This window comes from Austrofundulus limnaeus, unplaced genomic scaffold (assembly GCF_001266775.1).
Source record: "Austrofundulus limnaeus strain Quisiro unplaced genomic scaffold, Austrofundulus_limnaeus-1.0 Scaffold286, whole genome shotgun sequence".
NCBI classification, from domain to species: domain Eukaryota; kingdom Metazoa; phylum Chordata; class Actinopteri; order Cyprinodontiformes; family Rivulidae; genus Austrofundulus; species Austrofundulus limnaeus.
Genome location: NW_013952688.1, coordinates 16984 through 28017, shown reverse-complemented (window position 1 = coordinate 28017; position 11034 = coordinate 16984). Strand labels below are relative to the sequence as shown.

The 11034-nt window shown below is 37.9% G+C and overlaps 1 protein-coding gene across 1 annotated transcript in view; it reads left to right on the top strand.

The window, feature by feature from the left end:
* The window catches only part of mycbpap (mycbp associated protein), a gene marked incomplete at its 5' end in the record, with an annotated part of 32949 nt that overhangs the window by 5019 nt on the left and 16896 nt on the right, over positions 1 to 11034 (top strand). Inside the window, 5 exon segments of the mRNA XM_014021301.1 lie at positions 911 to 1029; positions 7541 to 7646; positions 8247 to 8442; positions 8580 to 8767; positions 9218 to 9364. Of these exon segments, the coding sequence (XP_013876755.1) occupies positions 911 to 1029; positions 7541 to 7646; positions 8247 to 8442; positions 8580 to 8767; positions 9218 to 9364 (756 nt within the window).

The following is an 11034-nucleotide window of genomic DNA, read 5'->3' as shown; positions in this document are numbered from 1 at the left end:
CACACACACACACACACACACACACACACACACACACAACTGTGCTGGTGAAATGAGTGGTAAATGGTTTCTGTGGCATGGGTGGCTAATATTATGTTTAGGTTTTTGGTGTCTACGGTCTTCTGACAAACACAGACGTGTCATCCTGACTGCCATAGACTTGGATTTGGGACATACAAATAAAGGACAGGGATCCGAGTGAAACAGAGAACACTATTATAGAAGAAAAGAACCACAAAGGAAGATGAGTAGTACAATAAGAGGGAGAGATGGAGGGAAATGTGAGCCTATATAGATATTTTGAAAACAATGTAGAAATATGATATCARCTTCGCACCAATTGTTGTCACTGCCTGTCCTAAAACCTAAAGAAAACATTCAAACGGTTGGCTGAAATGACTATAATTTTTATTTAAGGTCTTGTTGTGACAGAAACAGATTAAGAATAACATTTCTCACTTGTGTTATAGTTCATTTTACTGGAAGAGCCTAACTGTTTGTTGGCTGTCATCTGGATGGTTGGTTATTGTTTGTTTGTTTGTTTGTTTGTTTGTTTGTTTGTTACTTTTTAAAAAATCAAAAATGTTCTTCATAAAGGGTAAGCCCTCACGTACAATAACAACCCGTCTTCCCTACATCATCAGTAACTCCCAAAAACACAGGTCATGAAGGTTTTGAAGAAGCCAACAAATAGTCTGAGGTGAACCGGCCTTCAGACTTGTCTCATTATTATTACTCAGTAATGTTGGTCATCCTWATACTATGATTAATCAGTCAGTTTAACCTTTTGTGTTTCATGGAAAAGAAGCTAGTTTTACATTTGCATAATAACAGCTATTTTGGTAAATTTAGATACAGATTAAAAAATGGTATTTTCCTTTACAACCTCACCTTTTGTGGGTCTTTGCAGGATATCAGCAAACTGGAGGTGATTGGTTCTGGGAAGCCATTCACTTCCACAGCAGTGGGTCCCTTATTGGAGAAGGAGGAAGAAGAGAAGGAAGACAAGGAGATTATAAAGGAGCACTTGTGAGACATTTTTAGCTTTTCTTTTTATTTGACAGTAAATTAACATTGTTGACCTAAATCAGGCTGATAAAACTGGGTGAGTCAAAAGTCACAGGACACTCTTAAATGACAGTTTTTGAGCTGGAGGTCATGTTGTTGAGGTAGCCTACAAGATAGCTCTTCTCAGTCATTACTTGCCAGGATATTCATATATTTCATTTTCCCTTTTCTGCCTGAAATAAAAGGGTGTCCTGCAACTTTTGACTCACCTGCATTTTAAAAGGTAAAAAAACAAAGTGAATAAAAGTAAATGGTCTGTCCAACTCACAGATCAACTGACAACATTTTGCTGATTTCACGTAGTTCTGTACATATTTGTTACTGCCAGTGTTACAGAAAAAATATTAAAGGGAAAGCTCAAATTTTAATGCGAGGTTGTATCAAATATTTCTGAATCAAAACAAATCAGTGATTTCACTTCAGAAAATCAGAAAGTATATTTTACAGTGGAACTTACAAGTGGCATAGCTGTGACTGGGTGCTTAGAGCAGTTGTCCTCCAATGAGAGAGTTGGGGGTTCTATTCCACCACTATTCTGTCACATTTCAAAGCAGGGGTGGGCATCGGAGGGCGGCAGCTTGTTTTACTTGTTTCTCTGCTCCAACACATCTGGTTTGAATGAATGGGTGATTATGTTTGTTTATTTCATTTGTTCAATTTCATTAAAAAAATCAATTAAAATGAAAGGAGGCAGAAAGAAGAAAAATTCTTATATCTGCCCCTTTTTTCCTAAAATAATTTCAAGCAATAGTAATCAAGAAACAGGACGAAATAAAAGCATTTCCTTCTCGAACAACAGCTTTTGATTTACATTATACAATTTAGTATTTCTATAACAAACGTATTTTTATCATTCTCTTAAACATTATCAGTCTTCTGCAGAACTTGGAATAGTTCAGTGCCTGAACCAGCTGTGTGGAAGCAGGGAAAAATGTAAAACATGCAGGGCTGCGACCCTTGAGGACCAAGATTGCCCACCCCTGTGTCAAAGTGTCCCTGGGTTCACTGAATTCTTCAATGCCTCTGATGTGTGACTCATTTGTCTACAAATGTGAYCTAAAGCATTGATTAGTTTAGAATGATTTATCTAGTTCAGCTTTGTAGAGACGTAATAGAGTGCTGAATGCATGTGTGTAGATGGATAAATAAAGGCAAAGATTGTGTTGTAAAGTGCTTTGTGTATCCTGGTTGAATAGAAAGGTGCTGCATGAGTACAGTCCATTTACTATTTATAATTTCTGTTTCTTACAACATATATCCTAATGTGGACAAAGTCCAAGCTAAACACCTGAAAAAGCTGATTTTAAAGTTGTCCTAGAAATAGTGTTGACAGTCTTGTATAAAGTATTTCATTGTGATACTTAAATGTGCAAATATTTTACCATAAAATTACTTTGGTAAAACATTAAGTGTCCTGCAAAAATAATGCTTGAGGAAATGTCTTAAAGTGGTGGCATTATGCAAAATCAACTTTTTTGAGCTTTGTATCATGTTATAATACCATGCCCTCATCTAAAACATACTCAGAGTCTGGCTTTGACTCATTCATGTGTGTTCGACAAATCCTGAGAAGGGGGTCTCTGCAGTCACTATGTAGGAGTTTCTTACTTTGTGGGAAGAGTACAGTCCATCAGTGATTCCAAACAGTTGTGTACCCCTGAGTCATTTTGTCATACCACTAGTATCCCTTCAGTCAAACATAATGATGATTCTCAGAAACTATATTATAATATAACTGCTTATTAAATTAAAATTATTTATTTAACACCCTAGAATGTTTAATTCTCAGGCATTTTATTGTTTTTTTTTCAACTCAAATTAAACATAAAGATAAAAATGTTGCCTTGAAAGTGAATAAATAATTAAAGCAACTAGAAGCACTCAGAGACCGTAAAGCTATAATTATACTAAAAGGATCCCCCTTGGAAAAGTGACTTATCCAATGCTTAATACTAAATATAGTAACATAATGTTGCATGTATTCATACATAAAAGTAAGTGATGGAAATCAAAATTTCTATTTGGTCCAAAATATTTATCAGAAAACACATGTAGAACAATAATATTTAATCAATGTCATAACACAGAATCATTCCAAATATATCCAGACATACAGTGAAGGTATCATATAAAAAAGTTTCCAAAACATAAACATTAAGATTACAGTTTAAATTTTCAACAAAATATTTACACTATCGTGTTGAGAAAAATGTGTGAAGAACTTTAACATCTTTAATTTCCCCTATCCTGCATTAGTGAAAAATCGTTCAAAAAATTCCTAGATCCAGATTGTGATCTGGATCATCACCAAAATTTAACGGTGTGTTCCATTGGCCAATACTCACCTGTGGTAGAAAATTTCATCAAAATCCGTCCATAAGTTTTTGAGTAATTTTGTCTACAGACAGACAGAGAGGCAGACAGACATACGTGACCGAAAACATAACCTCCTTGGTGGAGGTAATAAACCAGGTAATGGCAGGTGTAGAAAACAGCAGCGTCCAAAATATATTGTATTGTCCAAAATACATCAGAAACTCAAATGAGCAAATTCCRTGAGATTCCACGTTTTATACTGAATTCCATTTTGTGTTAATTCCGTGATTCCATCTGCAATTTCTGCATTGCGGAAATCATAGGGTCCTACATATCTCAGTCCTATTTTTTTTATTTCATTTTTTTAACACACCTGGGAAATTTTTCCACACAGCCCTGGTTGGGAATCACTGCTTTGGACAGTGTCAAAGGCTGAAGGAACTGTCCAAGATCCTGAAAGTGCTGGAATGTTTAAAGACTTTAGACCGTGTGAAAAGTTGAAAGAGCTGTCCAAGGTACTGAAAGAGCTGGAATGTTGCAGGACCCTGGACAGTGTGAAGGACTGAGGGAACTGTCAATTCAATTCAATTCAGTTTATTTATATAGCTCCAAGTCACAACATACGTTGTCTCAGGGCACTGTACATAAAAAGGCACAATCTAAAGAAGAAGCCAGCAGATTRTGTTGAATCACTTCATCACAGTCTCCCATCCTGAGCAAACAGTGGAGAGGAAAAACTCCCTGCTAATCAGGAAGAAACCTCCAGCAGAACCAGGCTCAGGACAGGCGGCCACCTGCCTCGACCGGCTGGTTGTGGGACAGGAAAGAGACACAGACAAACACACAAGAACCGGTCCAGGACTGGTCCAGGTGCACCAACTTCTGGAAAAGAGACAAAAAGAAAAAAAACACGTTATTGATAGAAATAATTACAATAAACATGTAGAGAAGAGAGACTAAAGACAACAGCAGAGTGAGGAAATGTGCTCAGTTTGTGCTCCAGCATTCTAAGTCTATGGCAACGGAAATGAAGAATAATTCAGGAAACACAAGTCTCTAATTATAGGATTCATCAAAAAGGAAAGTCTTCAGTCTAATCTTAAAAGTAGACAGAGTGTCAGCCTCATGGACAGAAACTGGAAGTTGGTTCCACAAGAGAGGAGCTTGATAACTGAAAGCTCTGCCTCCCATTCTACTTTTAGAAACTCCAGGAACCACAAGTAAACCTGCAGTCTGAGAGCGAAGTGCTCTGTTAGGAAAGTATGGAACAACAAGATGTTTAATATACAGTGTGATGGAGCTTGGTTGTTAAGAGCTTTGTATGTTAGGTCCTGAAAGTGCTTGAATGGTTTAGGACCCTGGACAGTGTGAAGGACTGAAGGAGCTGTCCTAGGTTCTGAAATTACTGGAATGTTTCAGGATTTTGGAGCAGTGGTTCCCAACCTTTTTATACTTGTGTAACCCTGAGCCATTTTTTCATACCACTAGTGCCCCTTTAGTCAAACGGAATGATGGTTCTCAGAAACTATAATGTACTACAACTGATTATATGAAAATTATTTATTTAACCCCTTTATTTTATATACAAATGACTGTCGCAGCCAATATTCACAGCATCACATTTTAAAGTTTGCTAATGATTCTATCATCCTGTCTCTTCTCAGCAGTGATGACCCTGACCATGGGTCGGTGGTCAGGGACTTCATTGAATGGTACCAATCTTCTTTTTTTTTTTTTACAGTTAAACATTTCAAAAACTAAGGAGATGGTCATTGATTTTAGAAAAGACTCTTTGGTTGCCACTCCTGTGGTTATTAATGGTGAAGCTGTGGAGGTGGTACACCAATATAAATATCTTSGAATTGTTCTGGATGACAAACTGACTTTCACGTGAACTCACTTTGTAAGAAGGCCCATCAGAGAATGTATTTTTACATTTACATTCGGGTGTACCCCTCCCCTCACACTGTGAGGGGAGGGGTACACCCTGGACAGGTTGCAAGTCCATCACAGGGCCACACATAGAGACGAGACAAACAACCATTCACTCTCTCACTCACACCTAGGGACAATTTAGAGTTATCAATTAACCTTATGGTATGTTCATACCAAATGCGTTTTGAGCTGCAGGAGTGGCCGGTTCACATGCAAAGTATATGGTGAACGCGCCTCTAGGGGCCTTGCGGCCCGCCAGGTCCATTTAGCTCGGAGCACAAGGAATGCAGAAGGTGCGGTAGAGCATTTTCCGTGTATGTGGTGCGGCAAAAGCAGCTGACGCCCGAGTTCAAAAATCTGAACCTTTGCCGCTCGACGCATCTTTACAACCAATCAGAGAGAATCATTTTTCCATGTGACAGTTTCCTGAATGTTGCYCACAAATAGACGGACAGGAGCTCTTTAGCTGAAATCGACCATCTGTAGATGGTGTTCTGGCTGGAGATATCAGCACCGATGTAGGTCAGCAGCTCGTTAAACTGACCGCGGTGTTAAACTGGGCTCGAGACAAAAAAATGTCTGTCAGCTCGCAGCTCCTGGAGTGGCAAAACTAACCAAACAAACTGCCTCTGAATCATCTGGTGAATTAATTGTCTGGTGTGCGCAACATTCACTTGCTCTTTAGTAAATAAAGCAAAGCCATTTTCTTTATTTTATCTTTATTTCATCCGCTGTTGACACAGACTGGAGAAAAGCCAAGACACTCCTCCGTCTTCAGATACGCATCTAGTCTCTGTCCCRATCTGAATGTGGGGGTTAGGGCGCTTTTTTGCTGCTCAAAACGCGTTCGGTATGAACGTAGCATAGCAGTCATGTTTTTGGTCTGTGGGAGGAAGCCAGATTGCCCGGAGAGATCCCACTCATGCACGGAGAGAACAGTGTCAAACTTTGGGTGTTGACTTAACACCCCCTAGTGTTATTTTAACACTTTCTGAGTACACTCACACCCAGTGCTGGTGTTAATTCACAGTGTTGATTTCCTCAGTGTGGTATCAACACTTGACAGTGTTAAAATAAGCTCTGCCCACTGTTAAATTTTATATAACACTTAACACTGTTGTTATATAACACCAAACAGTGTTGAAAGAAGTATCCTGAAAAGCCCCGCCCTCTTCCACCTCATGTCAGACAGACCAGTATTTACCCAGCATTCCTTGTTCAGAAATCTTGCAGAAATKATGTTTTTGCATGTTTATAACTATTAAAGATGTTCATGACAGTAAAATTAGTTGTTCTTCTTTGTTTTCTTGTTCAGTTTGATCAAGTTGTTCAACTTTAAGTTTATGTTATTGGCCAAAAATCGACACCATGAGTGAGAGGGATGTCCTGGAGTGTTAAGGGTGACTCCATCATACTTACCTACTGATTACTGTAACTGAGTATTATATTTACACTCTCAATTTGATGGTGTATTGACACCTTATGGTGTCTGTTTTAACACCATAATTTCATGTGTTAATATTAATACACAGGTGATACTTTCAACACTTTATTTTAACACTGTTGAAATGTTAATAKGACACCCAGTATTGCTGAACATTGAACACTGGACGGTGTTACTGTTACCACTACATTTTAACACTAACACTATTTCAATGTTAATATGACACCCAGTATTGTTGAATATTAAAYGCTGTTTGGTGTTAAATTAACAAAAAAAGTGAGTGTTAAAATTTAACACTTTAACAAATGTTATTTTAACACCATTGAGTGTGGACACATAGACACTTWGTTGGTGTTGAAATTAACACTGTGGGTGTTGAAATTAACACTGTGGGTGTTAACACTGGCATTTTTACTGTGTGCTTCCTGGTCATTTTGACCAATGTACTCCCTGCTACCCCAGCTTCTTCAAACCCCACCGTCAATCTGACCAATCATGTCTTGGGCTAACTCCTTTCACAAAATAAGAATCCTACTGAGTGAATGCAGAGACCCATTCTCAAAATAGTAGATAGTTCTTAGAGACAGAGGCCTATTTCAAGGAGTTTATATAGTCTATGATGCAAAGTCAAATTTATTTTTGATATAAACAGCATTTTCAGAACAACTGAAGGTAATATGGTTACTTAACTGTGGTACTGTGGTACCGTACATCTCTGGAAATTAAACAGCTTAGTGCAAATGTAGTGTGAAGTTTCTGCTTTATTGTCRTTCACAGAAACCCACAGGCAGAGCAGGAAGTTCAGGTGAAGGCTCTGTCTGTTCCTGCTTTGAGAATTCAAGGTAAACTTGCAACCTGGACTGGAAACTCTACTGCCAGAAAGGTATGAAGGTTGAACTTTTATGCAACAGACTGGGTAGAAGCTAAATTTATCAAAGTACTAGGTTACTTTTGAGGAGAAGCTGATCTGTTTTTTTTACAACAGAAACAATCTACTTGTGGTATCAGTTCAAAAAATAGACTTTGTACTCAGTTTCAAACTAAAATGATTACTTTTTACTCTAAATGGTCTCATGATGAAACCCGACATCGCCTTCAGAAAATACACATTTAAAATTTTACACTTTTTAACATGTATTTAACATACACTTTTAATATTTTACACAAAGTATAGGGAGGCATTTAATGAAAGGATTTTTTTTAAATGGTTGTGAATTGCTAAAAAATTAACTAAGACATTTCTTCCTACACTTAGTGCTTAAAATATTAAGCAGAATATAATCTGCTGCTATRCTAAATTAAACATGCACAATTTAAGGAGGGGTTTTTCCTTCACTTTTTTTACCTTTTAGCATTTAGCTCTTCCCAATTTATAACCTAAAATTATGTGACACTAGTGTTCCAACACATAAAGTTAATCTCTTAAAGCTATTTTTGATGATTTGTAATGTTTTAAATAAATGTTTCTTCACTAAATGATTAGGAAGAAGTAGGAATCAGCACCTCATTTTGCTTTGAGGCCCAGACTGATACGGTCCTCAGCTCTGACGTGGAGCTGTACAACGAGGGCAACACAGCCATCTTTTACAACTGGGAGAAGCAGGTYGTGCCTCCATCGAGCTTCGAACACCTGATAAAACAACAACTCCACACGCCCTTCCACTTCAACTTTTCCTCTGGTATACACAGTCATGATCACCTGCAGCTACTGCTTTTGTGTCACATGTTTGTCCATGTGTCAACTCCTAACGTCATCCATTCATTCATTCAACCTGCCTTTTCTCTTTTTTTTTCTTTTCCCCTCTCTACTATGCAGGTGTGGTCCGCCCCGGCAACACCCAGCGGGTGGAGTGCATATATAMAGCAGCAGAACAAGGTTATCACACTGAGCTTTGGCAACTCAACACCCATCCTGTGCTGATGGAAGGAGCCTCCATTCAGGTCTGGTTCACTGGAGTGGCCTTTTTCCCAGACAAAAACAAAGAAGCGAGGCTCTTCTTAGAGGTATGTTTAAAGTGAAGTTGCTTCCAAAAGAAACACAAATTAAAGGTCTTTTTAAGAACCTCYTAACRTTAACAYTCCCACTTCAGCACGTCTTCACAACATTGCTTCAGGGGAGAGGTGCTGTGTGGGATGGGAACTCAGCTGGGGACTGAGCTCCAGGGAGGGGCTTTGTGTAAATAGGCGGTGCTTTGTACCAGCAAGCATTAGGGCAGCTCCACATGCCTGCCACAGGAGATTCAATGATTTCTCAAACATGCGTTAATGAGTCAAAGCAACAGTCTCTGTATATGTTTGATAAGGGAATGACATTATAACATGACATTATGCTAAAAATAAAAGTTCTTGCATAATAATCCATTTTTAACAGTTGACAATAAAAACTACAGTCAAAAAGCCTTTTTTAGAATTGGTTATACCCTGTGTTGTGTTTATGTTTGTGTGTATGAGCAGCAACAGCTAGAAAGGAAAGTTGCAGTAAGCATGTGTCAATCAATTGTGGATGAGATACTGGATGGCGTCCGTACCCCTGAGAGAGCCAGCTCTCCTCCAGAGCTTTACATCACTGAAAAGCAGCAGTTCACCAACAAAAACCCAAAGGTAATTACCCCCATGTCTATCTATCTATCTATCTATCTATCTATCTATCTATCTATCTATCTATCTATCTATCTATCTATCTATCTATCTATCTATCTATCTATCTATCTATCTATCTATCTATCTATCTATCTATCTATCTATCTATCTATCTATCTATCTATCTATCTATCTATCTATCTATCTATATATATATATATATATTGTATATTTTTGGTACTTGCCAATTAATACGATTAATGCCACCAGGCAGAGTCCACTGGGTGCTCCTCTCTGCTTCAAATATGATGGACATTAAAAAAAGGTTCTGTAATTTATTTATCTATCAATACAATTTAAAAATTGATGTACAGCCTGAAGTTTGTAATTTTGACACAGTTTGGAACAGATTTTTAAAAAGAGCAAATCTTTCCCACTAAATTGGTCATGTGACCAGGACATAAGGGTGTCCAGGGACTCCAGGGGATTAATCGTCAAATTAATCGTTATCGGCTAAATACCACAATTAATCGTGATTTTTTTTTTTTGCCAATAATGCCCAACCCTTATACATACCTAAAACTTAAAAAGCTATTTTCTAAAATTGTTCCATATCATCTTCTTCATCGTACTTCATCTGTTAAATGATGTTATCACACAGGCTCAGAAATAGTCAAATACTGTAGTATCCATTTCCAACTATAGATTGTCACATGTCCCAGTTTTTCTATGTAAACTGTAAGAAGCCTGTATTTTGAACCAGGGTTTGTAAAATTATCTGTTTGTGAAAAACAAAAGTTAAATATGACACATCTACTGTAGTTTGTCATGCTACTAAATGGAGGAGCTGTAGGCCTTTTTGATTCTTTGCTTGTTAGACAAGTTTGTTTGGAGACTGTTTCTAAAAAATGTCAAAGGTAAATTATATTAATACTTTTGGGTTAGACTAGAGCTGTAAACATTGCAGTTTCTCAGTGTCAGCTTCACAGTGGTACTTTGATGTTGTGATGCTCTGGTGACTCAGTTAGATTAGTTCTAATACTCTTTGTGTTCTGTGTTGTCTGAGGCAGTGTTCACTGGGCATCAAGGTGGCTCATTTTCATGCAGCACAGATGTGTCATAGCCTTTTCTTTCAGTGTGTTGGTTCAGAATGACAGCACGTGATTCAGTGAGAAGAACCAGTAACTGATCCACTCATTGTGTCATATTTATATTTTTATATTTCCCAGGCTGTAAACATGAGTGTAATCARTTCATGTAAGATCCTCTCAAACCTGACCTGTATGGTAGACCTCTTTCATTTAGTGTATTTTCCCATCATAATTTATGGTAGCTCATTACTTAGGGAGCATTCATGTGATTACTGTCTAAAAATATATCCTGAATCAATTCTCACTTTTCATTTGTGACTGTTTGAAAGCATCATTAGGGAGTCCAACTAAAATCAAACAATTTTCAATTTATATTGATCATCTGTAATTACAATAATTGGAATATTGTTGTTACCAAAGTTCAATCAGCTAATAAGAAGATAAATATAGCCAATGAAACCTTTTRGACCAGGGGTCTGCAACCKGCRGCTCTAGGGYCACATGAGGCTCTTTGGGCCCTCTGCAGTGGCTCTTTGGGCCCTCTGCAGTGGCTCTTTGGGCCCTCTGCAGTGGCTCTTTGGGCCCTCTGCAGTGGCTCTT